This window comes from Pavona decussata, unplaced genomic scaffold, assembly GCF_977016875.1.
Source record: "Pavona decussata unplaced genomic scaffold, jaPavDecu1.1 SCAFFOLD_195, whole genome shotgun sequence".
Lineage (NCBI taxonomy): Eukaryota > Metazoa > Cnidaria > Anthozoa > Scleractinia > Agariciidae > Pavona > Pavona decussata.
The window spans coordinates 2613790-2641374 of NW_028145604.1; the positions used below are offsets into that span (position 1 = coordinate 2613790).

Sequence of the window (27585 nt, forward strand, 5' to 3'; positions counted from 1 at the left end):
CAGCAGATATGGCTGTGTGAGTTGAGTAGCTAATGCATCCCTTATAGAGCTAGTAACAATAGAAGGCTAAAGAAAGCACAAAGTTAGACAATGATCATCACTTCAAAAACATTATGCTGTTACCCTCTTGGCGCGATAACCAGAATTTACATACTGACTGTACTTCGATTGACGCAAAGTTTAAACAGGGTTAACTCTCAAGTGTGATGTTAATATCACCTCAGTTTGTTTCCGTGCCAAACTTTAGTGTAAATTGTATTGTTTTTTCCTTTATTCAGAATTTCTTTGGCTCGTCAAGCTTTGAGAAAACTGGACAATTTGCATGGTTTTTAATGAAAAATTGTATTATTAAAAAGCGCTTACTAAACGTTGAAAGTATGAAGGTGTATCGTGTTTCTCGTCCAATGTCGTCACGAGTGATTTTCAAATAAATACTTCCGAACTGTGTTTGGAATTAACCCGCTTGGGAAATGTAAGTCTTTAATTTGATCAGATTGTTTTCAAGTTTCTAAATCTGACAGTTGAAAAGTTGACAACTGTTTCTCCCACGAACAAAATGCACGCGTACGTGCTGTTTACAAGGGGACAAAATTGAGTCGCCAAGTAGTCTACTTATAAGAGTTCATCTTGTGTTTCTTTTAAAGAAAAACAATCCTTTCATCATGTCGTGGCCAAGTCACGTTTCCACGATTAAATTCACCATGCAGGCTAGACACTCACATTCTAATGCCATAAAAAATGTAATACCCGCTACCCTATGTCAAGCACATTTCTGGGGACCAATTGAAATGAAAATTCTTCCCAGTGGAGAAACTATAAATGTCGACAGAAAAAACAAGACGGTATTATACACTCTGTCACTAAATTTATTTCATTTTAACGTTGTCTGAGGAGTCAGCTAGCTAGCACGTTCTCTCGCCAGTGAAGAACAGTCGAGGTTAAAGGTCTCGCGTGAACGATGACTAACGCTTTAGGCGTGATCATTAGTTTAATTCTTTTAGTAGTAAAAGCTGAAAAAATACCAAGTATCATTTTTCAGAATATTGGGGAAAAGAAGGAAAAAGAGAAAAGAAATCAATAGCGCCGCGTGAATGTACTGCTCAGTATAGTAACTTTTATTCTAGGTGGAATAGCTGAAATAGCAATAATAATAATAATAATAATAATAATAATAATAATAATAATAATCTTTTTTAACATATTCCAAGCTATTTACAAGTAAAGGAAAAAACAAAAGTCATAAACTTACAAAAAGCTATTCTCGTTTGTAATAAAAACTCATGTGATCACGTTCTGAATAATAACAATAATAATAATTTAAATAATCATTACATTCAATAATAATAATAATAATAATAATAACAATAATAATAATAATAATAATAATAATAATGTCTTTTCCAAGCGTATACAATTACTGATTTAATATTAGTTTCACTTTCAGCATTGTGGCCCAAAAAATTGAAATGACATGAAATAAAACAAAATTAATTACTAAAATAAAATTGTTATATTGATAGTTTTCAAAAGGATTTAGAAATCATTTACAAGTTGAAATTCTCTCTTTCTCTTTTTCTCTTTCTTTCAATTCAGTCCACCGTAAAGGATCTTAGCATCGGCACACTCAGAGAGTTTCATAGCCCGCTGATTTCAGGGACACTGAACCAATGAACAGAACTGACATTTACGCAAAATCCCTAAACTGTTGTCTCCTTGTGTTGCCAGATAGTTTTGTAACCTTTGAAAGGCAAATTTCTGTAAGCTAATACAGTTTGATCTGTTCGGTTGCTTAAGCTGAACATTTAAGTTGTAGGAAGTTGGTAGGGAACGGAATCTGTCAATTTTTATCTTATTCCCCGAATTCACCAGCTGTTGTATCCGGGCTTTACGTTATGTTTTCTTTACAACTAAATCCGAATTTCCTTTGAGGCGATTAAGGTATTCTGTCCATTAGCCTGTTTTTGTGCGATATATAGGCTTGGCCACGAGGTTAATTCTGAAGCTGCTGAGATAACGAAAATCCCTTTTTTTTTAAGATAGCAAAATATTTAACCCTGTTATTTGGCCGGTCTCTTGATCGACGATCGATAATCTTAAGTAGTACCAGGCCGAGGGAAACTTAGGAACAGACTTTTTCGTGGGTGTATTTTGGATTCGATTTTTCGGCGTTTAAGCGACGTAAAATAAAAATGCCAAGGTTCCCGTTGTTGAAACGGAATTTTGTAAACAGTTCAGAGTTCGTATTCTTTGGGAAGCTCGAGTCGTAAAAGGAACGCAAATCTCCGGTGCTTCTTAGGAAACTCATCGACCGAACAAATTTGTAACTGTTTGCCGAGTGCCAACTTGTCTCTTAAAATAGGTCTTTGCTGCAATAGTGGTGTCTTTTTCGTCAATATTTGACAAAAACGAAATTAAGAGGTTTTGTCAGATTTGTTTGGGGGAAGTATTGAAGTTGTTTTAGGTAAGGTTAGGGTTAGGGAACAGAGAAGAACAGAGTTACTGATGTAACTTAATTTATTTATTCAGTCAATGGTCAAGTCACCAATATTGCTGATAAGTTTCACGGTGTATGCCCAAAATGGACGCTCAGAAACGTTTCGTTTAAGCTTTATTAGAAAAATTGAATTTGAGGGGGCGAATTCTTAAATATCTTCGACAAAACAAGATGTTATTATGGTTGAGAGGTCATGATTGCTTGTCACCAAGTAATCTGAACATAATCTTCTTTTTTGTAAGCTTAAGTTAAGCTTATGTTTGTTCAGTTGTCGCGTTTGTTTCTGAAAGGAAGTGAAATGTTTGGGTAGGATAAGCTTAAAAAAAAATTTTCATAAAGTCACTCTCGGAGACCCAGGGGCAGCGGGAAAAATTTTTCCGCCTCGTCCCCACTTTGTGCCCTGGGTCTCGTAGGATGCCTTAAAGTGAGAATTAAAAATAAAACGTACCATACCATACCTTGAACCTGAAGAAAGCAACAAAGAGATATAGAATTCTTAATGAGAAATTCCAAGTCTTTTTGTGGTCTTGCTGTCTTGCTAGATATGTTGTCTTCAGTCATGTTTGAAAGTTTTCAAAACTTTTAACAAGCGTGAGGCATACAGAGCGCGCGGCTACCACATTTCCCGCGCTTTGTATATTGCTTGTGCAAGCGCGGGAAAAGTGGCAGCCGCACATGCCTCACTAGTGTCTGAGACACCTTCAGAGGTGCGTGTGAGTAGAGCCATACCTGGGCCAGTGGCTGTGGGTGTGGGTGTGCTGATGAGGGGTGTTTTCTATTTAGCCAAAGTTTTCGGTTCAACCAGTTATGAACCGATGACCTTTGGAGGTACTCCACTTTGTCGATTCCAACCACTCCAAAACTAAAATCTTAGTTAAGGACGGTCCCTACTTTTGTTACTGTGCATATGTTTTGCACATCTCGAGATACTCGGGTTTCCTATGGGTGGTGCCTATTAATACAGGGATATTTTTGCACGGTTTAAAACTATGCCGAGAAAGCAAAACTTAGAATAGAATAGAATAGAATAGAATAGAATAGAATAGAATAGAATAGAATAGAATAGAATAGAATAGAATAAATCTTTATTTAAACACGGTAAAATCCATCAAGAGTATAAAAATTTGAAATAACCTAGCTATCCTAAACAAAATTCAAAACCTAACTACAACTAATCTAACTAAAACCTGTTTTTCATGAATGCCGTGTATACTAGTACTCTAACATTAAAAATGAACATTAACTAATCTGTTTAATTGACTTAGAGATTTAGCTTCTCTCACATCACAGGGCAGGCTGTTCCAGAGAACTGCTCCACTATAACTAAAGCTGTTTTTCATGAAATTAGTTCGCGGAAACGGGACAAATAGTTTGTTAACAGAGTCCCTCAGGGAGTAACGTGTTTCATTTCGTTTAACAAATTTAGATGATAAATATTCAGGAACAAGACCATTTAAAGACTTGTATACCATTAAGGCTTTCTGTATTTGAAATTGAGTGCTCAAGTCTTTCCAATCGAGTTGCATTGTCTAATTAAACGGTTAGCGTCAGAATCATAGCTAGAAAAGGTTAAAACGCGAGCAGCACGGTTCTGAAGCTTCTGTAGCCTGTCAAATAATGTTTTACCACAATTACCCCAGACAAGATTGCAATAATCGAAATGAGATTGAATTAGTGCATGCGTTGTATATATAATGAAGAGTAGGTAGAGGGACAAAAGGTCCAATACTTTTTATTGCTCCTATTCCGGAAGCGACCTTTTTAGATAATTTATCAATGTGTGTTTGCCACCGTAGATTTTCTTCAATAAATATTCCAAGCGATTTGACAGAGAAAACGTGTTCTATCGGAACATTATCAATCGAGAGCTCAAGTGGGTTCGACAAAGTACTCAGTTTTTGTCTGGAACCAATTAGCATGAATTCAGTTTTAGCAGTGTTCAAATTGCTTCATTTGAACACTGCTTCATTTGCTTAGGTTATCTAAATCGTGATTCAGATTAAACTGTATTGAATTCACATCAACGCCAACATAAGTGATGTGAGTGTCATCAGCATACACCCTAGGTTGGCACGAAGTTAGGCTGCTTGGCAAGTCATTAATATAAGAAATAAAAGGGGGCCAAGCGGATTGTTCCTTGCGACCAATCAAGAGCTGTTCGTTGTATTCCATAAAGGTTCATTTTAGATACTAGGATATCATGGTCAACGGTGTCGAATGCCTTTTTAAAATCGAGGAAAACCCGCACAGTATTAACATTACCACGATCAATATTAAAGGCCCAATCATCCGTAGCTTGCAGGCGCCAGTTGTTCAACGAGTGGATAACTTTATCCACTGGATAAGTCACTATCCAGCGGAGCAAATGTACTTCAACTAACGCTTTAGGCAAGTTTTCCACACAATCCCATACTTAAATTTGACATATGCTTCTACTCTATCCACAAATTATAGGGCTATCGTGAAAATCTTGCACACATTTCATCAGCCGGATAGCAACCTATCCAGTGGATAAAATTATCTGCTCTTTGAACAGCTGAGGTTACAGTTGAGTGTAATGAGCGAAAACCTCTTTGGTATTCAAAACGAAAATTGGGGGTAACCATGCATTTTTCAGAGATAATAAAGCTTCATCATGGAAAAAACGTCATACATTGATTTGTATTTTATTGCGCGTTTGGTTTTTGCAATAGCCCTTGCTTAAATCTGCTTTTACCGCATAGTCATAAATCGCGCAAAAATACTTCGGTATTAGTAGGCACCGTCCCTAAGACGTTTTTTCATCTTAGAGGCTGGTGCCAAAGAAAGAAGGTAATTTTCCTTAATTTATGAGTAGAAGTCATCTTAAAATGGTACTGGTTAATGGCAAAATGATACTAACATGGTCACATCTTAGTATGAGGTTGGGGCAAGGAATCAGTTTCCGTCTTAATTTTAGATACATATCGTCTTATAATAACTTAAGCTTTTTCAGCCTTAAAACATCTTAATCACAAGGTGCCCAGGTAAGATAACGTTGCGTCTTAATTTAAAGCCCAAACACATCTCTGTTGTTAATCTAAGATGTTCAATCGCCTTATTTTAAAAACCAAAAGATCTAATAACATTCTAATGTAAAATGATTTTCGTCTTTCAAAAGCTAGTTGCGGAAATTACCGTTCCATTTACACAAAATTTCATTTCCATTTTGTTGACTTGTTGCGTCGTCACGTACGTTTTTGCATCAACCAAAGAGATTGCAAGTTTGGAACGACTGGGAAAAAAATCCTTTCCATTTGACAGGGAAAGTTTCCGATATCTCCGAAACCGAAACTTTTGGCTATAAATTGGAATTCAAAGCGCCTCTGCTGGGTATGAACTTACAGTGACAAGGGTCCGAAAAAACTATCTTAATTATTGTGTGCCATGACGCTGTACCTACTTCACTTCACTGCAGACAATTACTAGTATATAGTCACTGTTGGGCTGCTAGACCTGAAAAATACTGGCAAAGAATCTCAACACAGACTGATCAATTTCTGTCCTGAGTCTCGTAACTCTGCATTTAGGGCTCTTGGATGCATGCAGCATTGATAATAACAGTTTATTCGAGTTTACACAGCCACACAAAACATTGTCCCAATCCACACTCTCAAAAGTGTCCGTTTTCATTCCTGTGAAAACAGACCAAACTATTTTCATCCCGGCACAGTAGCGTTTTCGTATCGCTTTCATGTATTCACGCTAAAACGCTTGAAAACGATTGGGACCTGGGATTGCGCATGCGTTAGAATATGCGCCATCTTAGATACATGCTCCGATTTCCACGATTTGGGCTGAAACCAATGGGTTACGTTACAAGTCTCCATTTTGACTTGTCCACACTAGAAGCGTTTCTAAAACGATGCGTTTCGGAAAAAATTTACAGTTTTGAAACCGTTTTCGAAAATCTCCTTTTTCATCGACGTTTTTAGGTGTTTTAGTGTGGATGATGAGTGAAAATGCATACAAAAGTACACATTTTCAAACGAAAATGCATTAGTGTGGATAGGGCCATAATTTCAGAACTTGAAGAAAACTCAAGTCTTTTTACAGGAGTAGATTGAAAAGAACGAAAGGGTGAAAGTACTTGCCAAAGAAAATAAAATAGGGCCGAACATAACCGAGGACCCAACATAGGCTTTTTCAATCCCGCATCCTGCCGCAATTATTCATTCCATCCCGCCATCCCACCACCATGAAAATTTTCATCCCGATCCCGCCTTTCCAAACCCACGTTGCTCTAGCTCACCGCTAAATTTAAACTGATAGACAATTTATAGCTTTTACAGTATTGATAATGTTCTCTGATTATGGATTAAGGCAAAGACTTACTCACTGCATATTTCGATCACTTAACGGGTTGTTCCTCGGTGTGTTTATACTGAGACGCAAACGCAAAAATTCCGCTTACTGAGGATTGAAGTAAGTGGTCATTCTTTTTCTGGACATATTTTGCCTGGGTTACTAAATAATATTTAATTTTAATGTTGAAAAGATACACACTTACGTCAATTCACTTGACCGGCAGGTTGAGGAGGTTCTGGAGAATCCTAACTTTGTTGTTAGTCTTCTAAGTCCGACCCATGTTTGTATTTTAAAAATGTTGGGGCGCTTTGATGCAGTATTGGTACTGACGAGAAAGCCTTCAAAAGAAACAACCGATCTCGGGGGATCGAGCTTTGCAGTGCTCTAACCTCATTGGTCCGAAGCTCTGGACCAATAGCAAAACAGGGGCGCATTTTTGATCCACTTAGCGATATAAATGCGGCTAAACCATTTGAGCGTTGCACGTGTCAATGAGATACACAGCAACTGACGAGATTCCAAGCGAAACTGCAGTCTTGCATGAGAAACAACATTAGACATTGGCCAGAATAAACTTCACTAGCATCCTAGAGACTAGCCTCCCACGCAGTCGTTTTTAGGGGACTCGTATTACCTCCTGAGGAGGAAATATGAGTCCCCTAAAAACGACTGCGTGGGAGGCTACCTAGAGACTCACAAGACAGTTGTCTGTCTTAGCTTTAAATATCTGCTGCGGATGCGAGCTAAGCCACAAAATAATGGCGAACATGTCAGCTCTAAGAACACAATAGCTGTTTTTCAGGTAAGAAGCAACTCAGAGAGCTAAAATACAGCGCTACAACGAAGCTATAGCTCTCGAAAGCGAGAGACAGCAATGATCAGCTTTGTAAAGACGAGAATCTGTTAGACACTCATATCCGTGATAAACAAACTTATCTGCAATCTTCTTGCAGCGAGGTACAATAGCATAAGCATTAATTCACGGTTTAAGAAATCCACAGATCCTGTATCTTCACAGATAACATTTATTTAGCGCTACCTGAAATCTTGAAGTCAATCCAAGCCGATAAGCCTTAACAAATGCCACAGAGCTAGCATACAGGCATATCAAAACCTAATCGTTACGGTTCAGAGTGATCAGTAAGAAACCCTCCATTCAGTATATTTGAGAATTCCCCCTCAAAATCAAGACAACCATTAAGCAGAGCGGTTGCATCACATTTTGATCTAAAAAGAAGAATCCCTTATACAAAAGGAAAATCGCTTAAACATATGCTTGTTAAGGCAAAACTCAGTGAAAAAGCTTTTATCAACACAACGGACACAGTGGGAGTCGCGCAGGTCTGTCAACCCCATTTTAACATGCTTGCCTCTACTTCTGCTCTTTTCATAATAGATCATTTGCAACGCAGTTTATAGTTTCAGAAGAGGTCTCAGAGGACTCAGAGGTTAGCAATGTTGTCGATGTAAACGGTGTCGCCATTGTGCTTTGACGACCTTTGAGACCTTTTTCCTGGTCGAGGCCGGCTATTATTAACTCGTGTCAAGTGTTAGCCCGAGCAAACAAACTATGTAAGATTGGGAAATCGTCAAAATCATGTGATTGGAATCGGCCTATTTACGCCTTTTGACGTGCGGTTTTTCCAGGCCATTTATGAAGCAACTAAATACTTTTCAATGTCTTTCGGAGGTCGTGTGACTCGTTACTTGAGCTAACTTGGTCTAACTTATGATCTCGCATATACCCGTCCTATCCCGTATCCCGCCTACGAAACGAAGCATATCCCGGTCTCGCCGTTCTGTTTTCATCCCGCATCCCGCCTTTAAAATTTCTCGTATCCCACATCGATTTTTAGCCTCATCTCGCATCCCGCCAAACCTACGTTGGACCCTCATAACCGTTTCAAAAGTTGGACGCTAAAGGGACTAAACAGTAAAGGACTTCGAGTTGGGTAAGCCTGTGGAACAACTTCTAATCTTGGATGAAGAGCTTAAGGACGTTCCCATAGCGCCGAGTATGATTGATACTCTGGGACACAACAATAACGCTGTTAAGAGCAAGAACAGCAACAACAACTTCTTGACAGCAACTAAATAAAAATATTTGGCTTTGAAAAAACACGAAGTGGTCTATGCAAGGCTCAATTTGTGATGACCAATTCACAAGAATAATCCATAGGATTACCGTGCAGTAATGGCAACCCGGTCTAATATGTGTGCCAACACTGTCCAGTATTATTTTCCCTGGTCAGTCACCCGCCAAGGTCAAATTGTGGCGCTAAAGAGTGGCACAAGAATTCAAAACATCTTTGGCTCCTACAGTTTCCCAGTACTTCCCCATTTTCGCGGAATTTTTTCTCATCCTCTTTCGCTGTAATTATGCAGGGGGCACGCCCTTTTTTCCAGCACAGTTCATGGCATTTTACATAACGTACTAGTTGAAAGAGACTGGCACGAGACCCGGTTGGAAACGCCTGGAAGAAAATTTACATTAAAGTTCCTTTCTTTGCATGCTTCCGTGGCGGGTGACCCGACTTCTTGTAAGAACAACAACTAGACTCCGTCTTATTGCACGCAACAGCTCTCCTTCGGTTGCCAAACGATTTTTTGTGAGAAATTCCTTAACAATGTCGTCAGAAAATGGAATCGGAGGGGCGCCCGCCGACGAGAAAACCACTCCATTGGGGTAAGAGTTTAAATCGTGTTCATTTGCAGTTCAGGTAAAATGAACACAAAGCATTAAATAATTGTACATTGTTTTGGTTTCAGTCCGGACGGTAAGCCGCTGTCTAAGAACGCTTTGAAAAAACTGGAAAAAGAGAAAGAAAAGGAGAAGAAGAAGGCCGAAAGAGAGGCGAAAGAGGTAGGAAATGTAACCAGGAATATTTTTTCGTCATTCGTCACGAAACGAGTAAACCAGATACTAGGCAAACTGCGATTGGTGGAAAGCCATTAACTATAATTCCGTGGAAACATATTTTTTGAACTTTTTTTTTTTTCAAAAAAAGAAACAGAAAACAAGAAATACAACATTTTAGTAATTTTTTTCTTAAAATATTTCTAACCCACGTGACCACTTTCACTTTTATTACCATGCTCCAACTCCCAAATCTTCTCTGTTTAAGGCTAGACAAAAGTTATAATGTGATACCAAGTCTGTAGGCTCTCCTTTGTCCAAGAGAGTTGTTATCATGTTAGAATTTTTGTTTAACTTAAAAGAAATAATTTCAACCATCATCATAAGCTTGTTGGGCGAATTTGAGCCCTCAAATCACAAGGTAAATATCGAATCATGTTTCTGGCACAAGACCAAGTCTGTATGCATGCCAAATTAGAGCAAATCTGGAGAAATTTGGATACCATGGCCAAATCATCACTTACTCCAATTATGCACCAGGCCCTTCAAATATTATTATACACGAAAAAAATCACTACTTGGTATCAGCCAGAAAGTATCAGTATTAATCTAGAAACCCTTGGCTTAAAATATGTGATAGTCAATTACCTTCAGAACCCTGTGGAATTCTAATAATAATTAATAATAGTAATTTGATATTTATATTGCACAAAATAGATGTAAATATGATCAAATGCGCATTACATGAAAGTAAATTAGCAACATTAATAAGTTCTCCAAAATAACTAAAAATATTGTGTAAAAAAACAATGGATCTATAAAAATATAATTATATACATAATCCTAAAAAAATCCTAATAAAAAGCTAATCTTAAAAGATGGGTCTTAAGTAAACCTTTAAACCTATGAACATTGGGCTCATTTCGTATTTGTGATGGTAACCCATTCCACAGTTTAGGTGCCACAGCTAAAAAAGCACGGTCACCCAATGTCTTTTTAGTTAAAGTTCTTGGCGTTTGAAGCATGATTCCCTTTACACACGATCTTAAATTGTAACTCTTTTTCTCCCTTTTGTTAATGAGTTCTTGTAGATATACCGGAGCTTGTCCATGGATCGCTTTAAAAGTAATTATAATAATCTTAAAATGAAATCCTAAATTCTCCTGGAAGCCAATGAAGCGTACACAGAGTTGGTGAGATGTGATAAAACGTAGGAATCCTAAAAATAAGTCTTGCTGCGGAATTCTGGAGCTTTAACATTTCACTTTTTATTCCCAGGCAGCTGAAGCTGGCGCTAAAGATGCCGAGGTACGAATCGTTGCAATAATTGTACATACCTCAGATAAATACTTTTAACACTTGTGAAAATCTTTTCAGTTCTTTGCAATCACAGTAAACCAGCACATTAATTAAACCAATCAATTAAACATATATTACTTCACACAGGACTATGCAAAAGATCGTTATGCCATTCTTCCCATGGCCCAATCTCAGGAAAAGACATGTAAGTTGTATACCTTATTACATTATTGAAGTAGTGTGGAAAGACAAAACAACTTTTTGATCTTAACTGGTATATGTACAGTTTAATTCTTACTAGACAGTCATCTCCATTAAGCAGACACTCGGTCATGACATCAGCCACACGAGCCTCCCTTTAAAACACTCTTTTGGCTCGTCATGCAATCTTTCCTCTTGTTGGGGAGGAAAGGTTACGTGACAAGCCAAAACAGTGTCTGTGAGTGAGGCTATAGCTACACAGGAGCACTGTTGTTACCCTTCATAAGCAGACATATTTCCTACTTGTGGTCACAAGTGTATCCACTTATGAGAAGTTTGAGGTACAAATGAGTTTTCAAGAACAATTTTGGCTTAATACTAACTCATGCTTGAATGCTCCAGTACTTGTTTAAAAGTTTCTCTGTTATAAGTGTGCCAATTGCTTTCAACATACCCAAGCATTAATTTAAAAATAAGGCTGGTATGTTTTAGAGTCACAGAGACGTAGGGTGGACATTCTTTAGTCTGGTCCAGAAGACTTGTTGAAAAGTTGTTTTCATTGACTTGTGGATATTTTATCAAATTATTTTCTAAAGGACAGGTTTGTTGCATCCCTCCTCCCCTCATACATATACACAAATTGGAAGGTTTCTTGATTTTAACTTTTAACTCTCTTCCCCTGTGAAAATTATAGTTTAGCTTCATAATTTCTTCATACCCTCCTTTTAAAATTGTGGGCTTTATTATTCCCCCACCTCCTTGGAATTTTCAATGACCTTCCATGTTGTAAGTGTGGATATTACCTGGAGCCACACATTGGACGGACAGTGTAAATGACTACTGTTGCTGTTGTTTGTCTTGTTCACAGCCAAAGTTTGGACCAAAGTCAAGGAGCTGACACTTGAGTCTGTTGGTAAAAGAGTCCTGGTGAGGGCACGCCTTCATACCACGAGAGGGACTGGTAAGTGGACTATTGACTGTTGCTGGTATTTTCTTTTTGCACGGTGGGTGAATGACTGGTTGCCAAAATGTAAGATGAGGAGGTGTTCTAAAGTGCAGTACTGCATCGGCATCACAGAGGTCATGGGTTCAAATCCTATGCAAGCCTGGATTTTTTTCAGGTTATTTTGCAACAGCCTGGTTGCGTAGATAACTGCAAGGATCTTTCTTCTACATAATATTTCTTCCGCAGTGCATACATGTTTCATAATATATAGCTCACCCTCTATATTTCAACTTTCTGTTCTAAATTTCAAGGTAGGGAAAGTGGTGCCAAGTTTTCTATTTTTTAGAAACTTTTTTCTAATTGAAGAAAAATTTCATAGGGAACAAATTATTGAGTTCTTTTTGGAAAAAGGGTGAAAATTTGTAATGATTTGGCCTTAGAATCAAAATTTTTCAAAATATGCTCTTACTTAATAGAAACAGTTTTTGTGAGACTTAGCCTTCAATTTCATGAATTATAAGTTAATGACTTCTGGTGTCTTTCCTTCTATTAAATGATTTCTCTTAATTTCTCTTAAGGAATTAACCAGACAGTGCATCTTCTTTTGTTAAATTATCTAGTTTCTCAGCTTTTTGACAAAAGTTACAAAGCTAACTCATCAAATTTAAGCCATTAGATTAACAATAATAAATAATATTATTATTGACCATTAGTAATCAAAATGTGAAATAATATAATTATATTTGTTCCATCAGGAAAGCAATGCTTCATGATTTTACGTGATCGTCAGTATACCATCCAAGGAATCTGTGCTGTTAATGATGTTGTCAGTAAAGGAATGGTCAAATTTGCCACAGGGTAAAAATATTAATTTTAAAATAGTAATTATTCAATTGAATGAATTCAAGCTTATACTTACTACAAAACCAAGATTAGTACCAGGTCTTTACTAACTTTATCTTTATCTTCACTAAATATGCTTGGTATCACTGATTCTTATCTTATAGTAATGACCTACTACATGGTAGAGAAGGGGCTTGGGACAAATATTACAAAGCATGCTATTAAGTGCTAATTAAGTATGATCTAACCAAACAGCCATGCTATCCATTTTCAGTCACATATTTGTACTTCCCCACCCCCTCCCCAAAACAATGTTCAAATACACTAAGCATTTTGGGCAGAAAGACTCAACATTGTAATGGGGTGGGGGTCAGGTCAAGCAGTTTTCATCCGTGCTCTTACATGATAATCAATCTGTATGCCAAATTGGAACCTATTTTGAGCAGATTGGATTTCATGGTCAAATTTCTACTTTGCATTATTGTAAATGGTTTGAACCCAGGAGTCATGTCATAAGTACGTAAATTATGATCATCCGGGTGAGTGTAGTCCTGAGAAGGACTGTTTGTGGTGACTTTGACTGACGTTTCGACAACCTGAGCGGAAGTCATCTTCAGAGTGACTCTGAAGATGACTTCCGCTCAGGTTGTCGAAACGTCAGTCAAAGTCATCACAAACAGTCCTTCTCAGGACTACACTCACTCTGAAGATGACTTCCGCTCAGGTTGTCGAAACGTCAGTCAAAGTCACCACAAACAGTCCTTCTCAGGACTACACTCACCCGGATGATCATAATTTACGTACTTATGAAATTTCTACTTAGCACAGATTTTAATGAAGCTTTTCAGTTTATTTTAAACTGGCGCCAAAGTTGCAGCTACTCCTGTCTTAACTGAATCTTCACTATATCTGAATTTAAATGAATTTATTTTTCACAGAATAAACAGAGAGTCTATTGTCGACGTTGAGGGAGAAGTGAAATCTGCTGCCCAAAAGGTCCAAAGTTGTTCTCAAGAAGATGTAGAGATCTTCGTTGATAAGGTAGAGTATCCATTCTTATTTTCGTTGCATTGTTTATTGCATTTGAGGTAGAAAATTATACAGATTGGAGTCGAGATTGTATGGGACAACATTGATTGAATGGATTGAATAGATTTTTGACACGTATCTGGCTTCCCCTGCAGATTTTGCAGGGGTGGATGATATCATCACCAACTTGGTAAAGGAAAGAGAGCCTGGTGACATCGCATGCACTCCCCAATCTTTGATTTTACTACTAGTTCTATTACATTGTGTCAAGCGATGTATAATGTTCACACAGACACTTGATGATGTTTGCTGCTGTTTTGTACCTGTAGATTTTTGTAGTGAGCCTGTCAGAACCTCGGCTTCCACTCCAGATAGATGATGCCTCACGTCCTGAAACTGATGAGGTTAGTGTGTTAGCTGTTAGGTGTCTGAATAGTTTTTAATTGTATTGTAGATTAGCAAACAGAGCCAAGATCATGCCATGCCATCAATTGACAGTTAAATCCAAAACTAAAAATAGTTCTCCTTTGTAAGTGCATAGCTTTGCATTTGTTGCAATGTTTGGCTGTATTCTATATCTTTACTTTCTTTCTTTTTTTTTTTTTCAGGAACAAGCTCATGTTAATCAGGACACTCGTCTGGACAATAGAATAATTGATCTTAGGGTTTGTCATTACTTGTTTTACATACCTTGTTACTGGAATAAATGCTGTCTGTGAAATATGTTGTAAGGTTGTAACTAAAGGAAGTTGTGCTATGATTATAAAATTCAGTGAGTTGTTAGCATAGCATACATTTGTAATAATATTATGTCAAAACAAGCTCATATCCTGTCAATTGGTCAATTTTTTTGGCTTGTTTCCTTGGATGTCATTATTGGCTTTGGCGACAACAGTTCCATAACGAAAGTGAACAAAAGAAAATCTCCCATTCTTCTTTCGTTTTAGTCATCCAGCTACATAAATCTTCACTATAGTTGCAAGTGGTAATAGCTGGCTTCCTGTTACAAATGACAACCTTGTGTAATTAGTAACCTTACTGATGAAATTTATTTGTATGAGTTCACAACTCACTAATTACTTTTTCTTTCAATTCTTCCTTAACATTACAGACTGTTCCTAACCAGGCAATCTTTAGCGTGCAAGCTGGTGTCTGCAATTTATTCAGGGAATTCCTCACGTCTCAGGGATTCCATGAAGTTCACACTCCTAAGATCATTTCAGGTTTGTTAATTTTATTTTGAATGCTAAAATAATGTTTCCATTGGTCACTTTTGCTTCAGCAATAAGTACAGTTGAATCTCCTCTAACGGACTTCCTTTCAAGACACCTGTCACAAGTGGACACTTGGTCATGTTCTCAGCAACATGCAAACACTACATTTTTAACCTCCCATAAGTGGACACCTCTCTTAAGCGGACACTTCTTCTGGTCCCAAAGGTGTCTGCTTATGGGAGGTTCGACTTAAGTTTATCTGCAGAAATGTTGATTGTGTTTGTTGAATTCCTTCTTCAGCTGCTAGTGAAGGAGGTGCAAATGTGTTTGAAGTTACTTATTTCAAAGGTACAGTAAGTTGAACTTTCAAGTTGATTTGATATTTTTGTTTGTTAAATTAACAATTTAAAAATAAATCTTTTTGTAAATGTCACAGTCTTACTCAGAAAAAGGAAATTCCAAGTTCTCAAAGGGAATCATTCCATTCCAATGAGCTGTGGGAGACTGGTGTGGTGAGTGTGGTCAGTTTAGTTGGGTTATGTGCCACAGAAACAGTACTGTATCAGGCAAGATAACAACAGATCTGTAAACACAAACTATACCTTGTATGATGCAGCCCCACTGGCACAAACGTTCAACTAAAGTGACCTCACTCAACAAACAGGTCTCCCATAGCTCAGTGGCAGAGCATTCCAACCAGTAACATCTAGGGGTAAAAGTGAAGAACAGCTCACCTCCACCGACTGTCGGTCGACTGTTGGCCGACAGACTACCGACAGACTACCAACAGCTTACTGACAGGTTACCAACAGTCGTTAACCTGAATAAAATTGACCAAAACACTACATTACCAACAGTCGGCCTGCAGTCCGCAAAAGGTTTTTAACTTACCTTTGCTCTACATACTTATTAAGCCAAAATGAGAAGCGAATTTAGCACGTTCACCTAAAATTTGAATCGCCCTATAATTCATTGCAAGCTAGCACGTTATAGTAGTGATACCTTGGAATCTTCAAAAATGGGACCAGTCCGGATTGATCGCCGTTTTCTACAGTGACGAACTGGACATTCCCAGTAATACCCGTCTTCCGAATTGGCTTTCTCTCTTATAACCATGTCTTGACTGCATTGACATTTATGCCTAGCTGCAAGCAAGCCATAATTTACCAGGAACGTAAAAATGGTATTGTAACTTTGGATCAAGTTAAGTAACTCGATATGATTCATGATGAAATGAGTTTATCTACTTTGACGTTTAACCCTATATAACCTCGGTCGGATCGAAACTACCCAATGAGAATTTGCCTATTGTACTAGTAAAGTATTCATATGCAAATGTTAGTTATTAATTGACATTTTAGCATAAAATAAAGGTTAATGTTGGCAAGCAACAACTATTGAGCCCGCATTATTACTGCGGTCCACCCTTAACATGTGACTTCCATATACGGCAGCCTGCTTTGCATCTTATTCTGTGCCAGTCTTTTCAATCGCCACTTTCTTGGAAGGCTGCAAGTTGAGCAGCAGCAAAGTTTTTCTCATGGATTTTTCGGGCGTGACAAACGAGGTCTTTCGCCTGTTACTCGCTCAAAACCAACTACCCATCGCCGGAACACGCGAACAAATGATCGAGCGCCTTGGCACCATCAGCGTGGATACGCCACCATCGCGTACGCGAAGCGCTGATTCTGCCGATCCAGCAGCCAAAAGGCCTCGCGCGAGCAACGATCCTCCTCCTGCCGCTCCTAATCTTCCCGATCAGGTTGAGCAGCCCAACCAGGACGGCGATTTGACGAATGAACGGAACGATCGACGAGATCCGCCACAGGCTGGTCCAAGTGAAGGACGTGACATCGGAGAAACCTCGTGCGAAGCACAAGATGGCGTCCGCGAAAGGGGCGTTCCGCCTTCCCCTGTTCAAAATCCAGCCGCGCTAGCAGACCTCATCGCCACCATAGTCGATGAGAAACTTAAAAATTTTGCTCCAGCTAACCCATCACCCGTACCACAACAGCCTTTGCAGTCCGCTCCTCAACCTCCAGCTCGACATCAGCTATCTGACCCTGTTTTCGTCGCAAGCCTTCTTACGCAATCTGGTTCCTCGAACTACAGCCAATCTCGTTCCCACATGCAGTCATCCATCGCTGCCCACGTTCCCCAGAAGACCCAGCAAGCAATCTTACGCGGTGAGTTTGTTGAATTCGATTCTTTGCTGCCAGAAAACTCCTGCCTAAACGAAAGCGAACTCCCCGGGGTTTCTATTTCGTTCGAAGGGAAACAAGTTAACATCCCCACCCCTGCCCGCAAGAAGAAAACCCACATTGACTCCATCGATCGGTGGCTCTCGGCCTTTGCTGTTTTTTGTACAGTCTTGCTGACTTCCTTCCCTCACAGGGCTGTCGAGATGTTTGCATACCAGGAGATTATCCGATCGGCCTACCGTAAGTTTGCGGGTTTTGCGTGGCTTTCCTACGATATAGACTTTCGTAGGAAAGCTGCCTCCAATCATTCCCTTAATTGGGGGGAAAGGGATATCCAGTTGTATCTCTTGAAATTTACAGGGCAGGCAAAATCCTCTTGCACCATATGTGGTAGTGGGGATCATTTTTCTCATGGGTGTTCCCTCTCTGCCCTTAGGCCCAATTCTACCCAACGAGGAACATGCAACAATTACAACAGAGGTGCCAAATGCAGCCAGGAGCCCTGCCCCTTCAGCCACCGCTGTAGGCTCTGCAACGGAGAACACCCTGCCTATCGACACGATGACACCCCTTCAAAAACTAGAGGCCAGGGTGATAAAAAACACTCAAACCGCTAAAGCTGTCATATCATATAAGCCCCAAACTCCTGTAAACGTTTCCCTGCTACACAAACTAAGACCCACCCTGATCAAACCTTTGTAACTAGACTTTGTGATGGGTTAAGCCATGGTTTTCACTTAGGTTACAAAGGTGAACGTTTCCCCAGAGCTGCCAAGAATCTCCCATCTGCCATCCAACAACCCCAAGTTATTGAAAAAAACCTGCTCGAAGAGGTCCAGCTTGGTCGCCTGGCTGGCCCCTTTGAATCCACCCCTTTTAAAAATTTTCAAATTCATCCCCTTGGCCTGGTTCCCAAAAAGGGCAGCCAAAAGTGGCGCACTATTTTCCATTTATCCTACCCCAAGGGGTCACCGGATAGCTTAAATGCTAATATACCCATTGAAGATTACACCCTTCAGTATATTCGTATTGACGATGCCATTGCTCTGGTCCTAAAACATGGTCCTGGGTGCTTTATGACGAAAACTGACATACAGTCAGCTTTCAGAATTATCCCCGTTAACCCCGAGCATTGGGAACTCCTGGGGATGTCCTGGAAGGGTCGTTATTACTTCGACAAAGCGCTCCCCTTCGGCCTAAGGAGCGCCCCCTACCTTTTTAATCAACTCTCCGATGCCCTGGAATGGTTGGTGAGAAACCACCTGAGCATCCCCTCCATCATTCACATCCTCGACGATTTTTTCATTGTTCAACCTGCCCCCTCATCCCTTTGTGCCACAGCCCTCTGCCGGGTTCTTACCCTCTTCGAGGAATTAAACATTCCCCTTGCCCCAAAGAAAACCTTTCGCCCTACCCAGGTCCTTGAATTCATGGGAATAACACTTGATTCCGTAAACATGCAGGCCCGTCTCCCCGAGGATAAGTTATGCAATGCCCGGTCCTTGCTCTCCAACTGGTCTTCCAAACGGGTCTGTCGTCTACAGGACCTGCAGTCCCTCATTGGGACTCTGCAGTTTGCCTGCCGGGTTATTTCACCGGGTCGCCCCTTCATGCAACGCATCATTCACCTTACCCGGGGTTGTGTCCGTCCCAAGCAGATTATTTTTCTCACCCAGGAGTTCAGAAAGGACATCCTCATGTGGCAATTTTTTCTTGATCACTGGAATGGGGTTAGCCTTTTTCTCCCCCCTTACACTGAATCATCCCCCCAAATCCATTTGTACACCGATGCAGCGGGTGCAGTCGGATACGGGGCCTTCTTCAACAATCAGTGGTTTCAGGGAAAATGGCTTCCCTCCCACCAGCTCAACCCCACTACAGGAATAAGTATTACCTGGCAGGAGCTTTATCCAATTTACCTTGCCTGCATGATTTGGGGGCCCTCTTGGGCTAACAGGAGAATTTGTTTTTATTGCGACAACCAGGCAGTCGTCGCAGTTTTGTCTGCTAAAAGCTCCAAAATTCCCCGTATCATGAACCTTGTCCGTTTGATTACCCTTCAAACTTTGAAGTTTAATTTTACCTTTACCGCAAAGCATGTCCCTGGGGTAGACAATGGCATAGCTGATAGTTTATCTCGTTTCCAGATGTCTCGGTTCCGCCTACTCGCACCAGATGCATCGCCCGTTCCTTGTCCAATCCCTCCTTTCCTGACAACAGTCTAACTATGCAGGCTGCTCACTATATTTTTCAGTCCATCGCCAGCTCTACTCGTCGAACCTATTCCTCTGGGGAGCGCCACTTTATTAGATTTTGCCTGTTTCATAAACTCATTTCACCCCAGACCCCCTTTCTCCCTACCCACGAATCAACCTTGATCCATTTTGTCACTCACTTATCCAACACTGTTTCGTATGGCACCATCAAAGTTTATCTGGCAGCAGTTAAGAATCTCCATATTGAGTTTGGCTGTCCCCTGGACTTCTCATCCATGCCCTTTTACACAAGACCCTAAGAGGGATCAAATCATCCCTTGGTATTGCTAAACGGGCCCGGTTCCCTATCACTATTTCGATCCTCCTCCAAATTTATGCCAAACTAAAACCTTTTCAGTCGTTGGACACGGATTCTTCAATGTTGTGGGCTGCTTTTACCCTTGCATTTTTTGGTTTTTTGCGCAGTAGCGAATTTACTTGCAATGGCAAGTTTGATATCCAATCTCATCTGACAAAATCGGATGTCCGTTTTTACCCCAACATTGTCCAGCCTGTGTCCTTCGAGATTGTCATTAAGAAGTCCAAAACGGACCCTTTCCGTGAGACAGCCAAGCTCACTATTGCCAAATCAAACTCGACCGTATGTGCAGTCACCGCGTTAAGAGACTATCTCCTTCAAACTACTTCCAGTGGAGCTACCCAGCCTCTCTTTCAATTTTCGGATGGACGTCATCTTACTCGGTCTTCCCTCACAAATAACTTACGGGTTCTCCTCAAGATTTGCGGATTTGATAGTACCTGCTACGCATCCCACAGTTTCCGCATTGGAGCAGCTACTACTGCGGGGGCTGCTGGCCTTCCAGACTGGCTCATTAAAGTTCTTGGCCGTTGGAAATCGGATGCGTATCAGTCTTACATAAGGACACCACAAGAAACCATTCTTCAAGTCCCTCAAAATTTGGCCTCATGTCTATCTTGTTAATGCCTTACAAACATTTGGATGTCTTATTGCCAGGATTATCGACGACACTTCCTGGGTATTGGGAACACTATGATGTCGCTTTGTACTGTTTATGGAGAACACTATCTATGATGTCGCTTTGTACTGTTTATTGAGAACACTATGATGTCTCATGGTAACAATTTGGGAACACTATGATGTCTCTTTGTACTGTTTATTGTAAACACTATGATGTCTCATGGTAACACATTGGGAACACTATGTCCTACTAGAACATTTATTATGTAATGCTATCCAAGTTTTAGATTGTTCAGTTAAGGGTTAAGCGCATGCGATTATACCTGCTTATCCACTCCTTAATCCCTTTTCTCCACCAATGGTCTTTGGTTCATTGCATTTCCCCGTGGAGCAGATAAGAGCTGTTTCCAGCCCTCGCGACCAGTTGGAGAAAAGGTCTTGGGGAATGGGCTTTGCACAGGGTACTTCTTGTATTACTCGGCATTTTGGGCGGGGAATTGCTGCCTGCGGCACCCCTTCAGCCCTGTGCTGAAGCCCCGTCAGGGAGGGGGGGCTATAGGATTTGCTGGACTTGGTTAACTTGGCCCAAGGACATTATGCCGGCCATGCGTTTTCACGTGTGAACTATGCCCCCCCTTGCAGGACAGGCATGAGGCACCCCCTCGGTATGGCGCCATGTACCGAGGCCCCTCATTCGGTCATCATCCGGTCGGTGGGTTTTATCCGAGCCTTGCTGGTATATTCCCTGCCCAACTTTGCCCACAAAAGAATATTGTGTTTTCTTTGTGTTTGCGCGCCATAACATTAATTGACATTTTAGCATAAAATAAAGGTTAATGTTGGCAAGCAACAACTATTGAGCCCGCATTATTACTGCGGTCCACCCTTAACATGTGACTTCCATATACGGCAGCCTGCTTTGCATCTTATTCTGTGCCAGTCTTTTCAATCGCCACTTTCTTGGAAGGCTGCAAGTTGAGGAGCAGCAAAGTTTTTCCCCTCCCACCCTCCCTTTTTCTCTTGTTGCTTGCCTCCCCTTATCCTTTCTATTTTGTTCACTGCATTTTGCTCTATCCTTTGTCAGTTATTCAGTGATGTTTAATAAAATTATTAAGGGCGGGGAATTGCTGCCTGCGGCACCCCTTCAGCCCTGTGCTGAAGCCCCGTCAGGGAGGGGGGGCTATAGGATTTGCTGGACTTGGTTAACTTGGCCCAAGGACATTATGCCGGCCATGCGTTTTCACGTGTGAACTATGCCCCCCCTTGCAGGACAGGCATGAGGCACCCCCTCGGTATGGCGCCATGTACCGAGGCCCCTCATTCGGTCATCATCCGGTCGGTGGGTTTTATCCGAGCCTTGCTGGTATATTCCCTGCCCAACTTTGCCCACAAAAGAATATTGTGTTTTCTTTGTGTTTGCGCGCCATAACATTAATTACTATAATGTTATTTACTTTGACCAATAAACAAAAGCATAATGCAACCAATCACGCCTGTTTTAATCACACTTGTTGTTAATTTGATCCAAAGGAGAGTATAAAAGCCGCAGATTGAATCAAAGGTATCATTGCACGATTAGGAAATCAAAATGTCTCAGCGCATTCTCAAGTGTACCATCTGCGGCTGTCCGCATTCCATTTTCCATTGTACCAACAAGTGTGGTGTGTGTAGCGGCGATAACCGGCAGTGTTCCTGTCCAGAACGACCTCCTCCACAGAAGAAGAAGAAAAGGGCTGTACAGTCCTCCACTCAGTCCTCCACTCAGTCCTCCTCCGAACAGTCCTCGTCTGATAGACCAAGCTACAAGGAGCTCCGCAGGTTGTACGACAACTTGCTCAGGGAGCACGAACGTGTTGGTTTGGCGTTGCAAAACCAATAGAAGCAGCACGAAGATCAGGAGAAGGAATTGGAAGAGGCAAATAAGGATGCAGAAGAGCTGGCAAACCTTGTCCGAACAAAGTCCGAGGCGATCAAGGTCCTCCACACCAAACTGGCGCAGGCCAAGAAGACCATTGCAGACCTTAAGGCAGAGGTGGAAACACTGCGCAGCAACAACCGCAGCAGCAGCAGCAATCCGGTCGCGTCAGCACCCACAGCTTGGCAGCTATCCATGACCGCTATCAAAACGTTTTGCGTACCATATCCGAAAATGGCTGCAGCATGGCCATCGCTTTTAGACTGACCGGCTGTCCGAGAAGCACCCTCAGAGATTTTGTGGCCGTGGCAGAGTTAAAGCTGGTCGACTCCCGCGAATATGATCTCGTAATCCGCGACGTGCAAGGGTCATCTGTGAAGGAGTTGGAGTCAGCATGCAGAAAACGGCTTCGACGCCACTTACCAGCAATGGCAAACATGAGGAGAGAAGGGAAGCTGTTGCCCCTCAAGTTCGAAGAAAGATTCTACGAATAGAGTCATCACTAGACTCCTAAAACAAAACGGCTCCTTTAGGAGCCACCAAATTTGAAAAAGTTAATAACCAATAATAAAGATGAAATTGCACACTTTACGTTATCACAGCGGGATAATGAGAGAGGGGTTGGGGCACAGTTATACTAACTCAAAAATGCAAAATGGCGGACGGGGAACGAGAGAAACGTCGCCGTGGAATTTATATTAAAGAAACTAGAAGGTGTGTGTGATTTGGATTTATTTATATGGAAAAATCCACAGCAATTTCTACCAACAGTTCACCAACAACTTACGGACAGATTACCGACAGTTGGCCGTCTGTCGGTTGACAGATCGTTACCGCTATGAAAAAAACTGTCGGCCGACAGTTGGCCAACTGTCGGCCGACTGTAGGTCGACTGTCGGCCGACAGTCGACCGACAGTTGGCCAACAGTCGGTGGAGGTGAGCTGTTCTTCACTTTTACCCATCTAGGTGATATGTTAAAAACTCACTGGGGACTTCAAATTTCCATATTCCGAGTAAGACCATTACATCTAGATTTGTTCTTAATATATAATTATGTGTCACACAAATTATTTTGCCTTTGACATCTAGATTTGTTCTTAATATATAATTATGTGTCACACAAATTATTTTGCCTTTGAAGTATAAAATCTAACTACTTGTTTTCTTATCACACAGGCAAGGCATATCTTGCCCAATCCCCGCAGCTTTATAAGCAGATGGTGCTTTGTGCTGACTTTGATAGAGTGTTCACCATTGGTTCAGGTATAATCTGCAACTTAGAACTAGCAAGTTCAGCTCTTTCTTATTATTTTTAATAATTTATAATAATCTGATGCAGTCCAGTGGGGGCAGGGGAGTACTCCCTGTAATGGACTATACAGGAAGGCTCTGCCAGGAGGGGGTACTTTTTTCAGACTGGAGGTATGTAAAGGGGGAGGGATTTCACAAGCTGAAGTATAGAAAAGGGTTGGGGAAAACTGTCATTTAGGTATTTAAAAGGGCCTTTCAAAATATCTCAAACTGTCCCAATGAAAAAAGATAGGATCTTTCAAGGGTAATCAGCCATAACAGGTGTTTTGTGTTATGCCCCTTAATGACGGCTCTCCTTGGGGATTTTTAACACGGGCGCAAAAACTGGATCCATGTCACACACATTGACAAGATAGAATGGGTATCAAAGCTGTTAGATTATAGAATTTTAGTTTAATTTCCTGTCATTCTGTTAATGCCTGAGAATTTTTTGTTATTAATTTAGTTTTCCGTGCCGAGGACAGTAACACTCACAGACATTTGACAGAGTTTATTGGCCTTGATATTGAGATGACCTTCAATGAACACTACCATGAGGTATGTGCCAGCTACATGCTTTACAGTTTTGTGAAGGAATTGTAGACCTCACGTTTATGAAAAGGATGTACTTTGTCATTTTTTGTCTTTCTTGCTATGTTTCTTGCTTCTTAGTATTGACATGTACTCTACCTTTGTTTTCTTTTGATCCCAGGTAATAGACATGATTGGTCGCACATTTGTTCACATCTTCAAAGGATTGCGTGACAGGTAAATGTCGTTGCTGATTGTTCATAATAGCCTTCATGTATCATGTACACGCTGGTAGGTAACTGACCTCTTGTTTTGTCCTGTAGATATGCTGAAGATATTGCAAAAGTACAGAAGCAGTACAAGAGTGAACCATTCAAGTTTTTGGAACCAAGGTTTGCGTGACTTGTTTTCTTTCTTTTATATAATATTTTTAGTTATTTTGGATAACTTATTAATGTTGCTAATTTACTTTCATGTAATGCGCATTTGATCATATTTACATGTATTTTGCACAATATAAATATTAAATTATTATATTTATTATAATTTATAGCATGGCATGTTATAGCTGAAAGACAACTAAATTTGGTTATCATACACCAATGAAATGGTGGAGTTGGTATCCTTTTATAGTGGGACGTCTTGTTTAGCAATATTCATTTCTTGAGAAAATTTGTAGCTTGTAGAAACTGAACACAGTTTATTAAATTATGAGTTTTTAATAATAATTAATAAAACTTATTAATAAATTGTCATCAGTTTATTAGTTACTTCAACTTTTTTGTTAATGTGGCTGGTTAATCTTTCAGCTTGGTTCTTACCTACCGTGAAGGAGTTGACATGCTCAGGGAGGCTGGTATTGACATGAATTATGATGAAGATCTCAGGTAAAACATTCAAACTGTTGAGTTGACAACCTGTTATGTAACATCCTATTTCTTTCGCACCTCACCTTAAATTTGGCTGAAATATGTTTTATTTAAGAAGTACAGAGCATTTTCCACGTCGCTTTTAATTAGTTTCCTTGATGGACAAGGTTGGAACAAAAAAATAGCCTGGCATTTTTCCACACAGGCATGTGAGCACGTAGCCAGTGATAGGGCCTCATATTTTCAAACATCTACAGAATTCTGAACATTGTCGCGCCTTATGTTCATTAAATTGTTTCCACATTTTAGATTGCAGCTCCACCATGTTCTAACTTGAGATAAAAGAGGCTTTTCAAATTATTCAAAGAAAACAACCTTCCTTGAATCAACAATTACACCATGTAAATCTAAAATTATCCTTATAATTCTCACATTGTTACGTTTCATGTTCATTTTGTTGTCACCGTTTATCATAATTAGCATTTTTGTGTACTTATTATAAATTCAACTTCTAATGCTTTGTACATTAACCAACTGAAGATGACAGAAGTCTCTGTCGAAACATGTTTTGTAAACTTAAAGGTTTTGTCATTTTCTTTAAAAAAATTTATTGTTGTGAAAATTAACATGTACCACAGTACTACAGATTTAGTACTGGCTTGTAATAGCGAAAGAATTCCTTTATTTGCTCCAACTTAGTCCATCTTATGCTCACTATTACCTCTACCTCCTTATCAAGCTGACAAATTAAAATAATATCACGTTCTTGTTTCTTTTCCTCATTAGCACTCCAAATGAAAAGCTGCTGGGAAAACTTGTCAAACAAAAATATGATACTGACTTTTTCATTCTGGACAAGTACCCACTGTGTGTGCGGCCATTCTACACCATGCCAGATCCCCATAACCCAGTGAGTAGACAGTATTATGTGTGTCATGACAGCTGGTGTCTATGATAGAGAGGTGTATAGTATTCATGTAAGAGAAGTGGCTATGTTTAGCAAGGTGAAATGTCCATAGAGGTGTCAAGGTACAACAGGAACTAACCAAACCTTCCTAACCTGTTTTTTGTTAACTTCATTTTCTTTTTGTGCCCAAACAGGAATGGAGCAATTCTTATGACATGTTCATGCGAGGAGAAGAAGTGCTGTCAGGAGCGCAGCGAGTTCACGACCCCACCCTTCTGACTGAGAGGGCCAAGCTGCATGAAATTGGTAAGGTTTCCTTCGGATGTACCAGTAGTATTTTGCTGTTATTTTAAGTTACTAATTGTTATTTGTATTTCCTGTTTAGATCTGGAGAAGATCAAGGCGTACATTGATTCATTCCGTTTTGGAGCACCACCTCATGGTGGAGGAGGAATAGGTGATTACAAATTGTAACACAAGGGTAGGGTTTTCGTTTGAGGCCAGAGGCTGGAAGTTTTTCCGGTCTCAGGAACGCCAAAAACGTTTCCAAGGGTACAATTCAAACATTTTCTGGGAGAGCATGCTCCCAAACCTCCCAAGCTAGCAGCTCACTCCTTTGGCACTCGCTTCATGCCCCACGACCCGAACAGCCCTGTCCGGTGCTTTTCACGATACGATACGATAACTTTATTTACAATAGCTACGTTATTTCCATCACTAGTAGTATATATAAATCTTCATCAACTAACTACCTATCTACCTAACTACAATTATAAAAGGAAACAAAAATTAAAACAAAATAAATACTGCTTTTCTTGGAGGCCGTGTTTAAAATCCTGCTTAAAACTGTGCCGACTCAATTTGGTCTTAAAGTCATTTTAAAGCGAAATTTTGAACCTTGGTCCCTAAAGTGTTAAATGTTAAAAACCTGATTGCAACAGAACTACACTGCTTGATCGACCACTGGAAAAACTGCTGATCTTGTTCAAAGTGGTTTGTAACCCAAGATCCCGGGGTCATGATCCCCGATCCCACCCTTTTGGTCAAAATCCTGCCCCTTGTCCCCTGATGTATATACCTTGAGTACAGGCCTATTTATCACTCTCTAGAAGTTGATTACCCATCTCTCCCCTCCCAGGTCTTGAACGAGTTGTCATGCTGTATCTGGATCTTCATAATGTCAGGAAGAGCTCTATGTTCCCACGTGACCCCAAGCGCCTCACTCCTTGAGTGACAGACCACGTTAGAAAGGCAAGATACCGACTATAAAGGCCAGTCAGTCAGTCAAATGTTCACAAGGGAAATCCAGCCAGAAATCAATTCAATTGCAATAAATTGTAATACACAAACGCAGAAATCATGTAGTCTTAGCTTCTGTATTTATTTTTGGTATTTTAGATTCATAACTGTCTGAAAGTTGCTGTGTTTCGTGATACCACATTTAAATACACATTCTTCTTTTCCGAC

At 40.3% G+C, this 27585-nt stretch overlaps 2 protein-coding genes and 2 pseudogenes across 2 annotated transcripts; all 4 read left to right on the plus strand.

Annotated features, from left to right (window-relative positions):
- The first annotated feature begins 9307 nt into the window (after positions 1 to 9307).
- LOC146461753 (aspartate--tRNA ligase, cytoplasmic-like) lies at positions 9308 to 27584 on the plus strand. Its single transcript, XM_085086681.1, has 20 exons — positions 9308 to 9506; positions 9590 to 9683; positions 10956 to 10985; positions 11124 to 11181; positions 12046 to 12138; positions 12879 to 12981; positions 13905 to 14007; positions 14325 to 14399; positions 14604 to 14660; positions 15107 to 15218; positions 15510 to 15557; positions 23698 to 23784; positions 24278 to 24369; positions 24524 to 24579; positions 24666 to 24734; positions 25152 to 25229; positions 25998 to 26121; positions 26313 to 26424; positions 26504 to 26575; positions 27257 to 27584. Exons 1-20 carry the CDS (start codon positions 9331 to 9333, stop codon positions 27346 to 27348), a joined length of 1731 nt encoding a protein of 576 aa, XP_084942807.1. The 5' UTR covers positions 9308 to 9330; the 3' UTR covers positions 27349 to 27584.
- Positions 16750 to 18390, plus strand: LOC146461754 (uncharacterized; annotated as a pseudogene).
- Positions 18487 to 19773, plus strand: LOC146461755 (uncharacterized). The gene has a single exon (XM_085086644.1). The coding sequence runs from the start codon at positions 18487 to 18489 to the stop codon at positions 19633 to 19635; it is 1149 nt and encodes a 382-aa protein (XP_084942770.1). The 3' UTR covers positions 19636 to 19773.
- On the plus strand, positions 22115 to 23268 carry LOC146461756 (uncharacterized; annotated as a pseudogene).
- Position 27585: the final 1 nt, after the last annotated feature.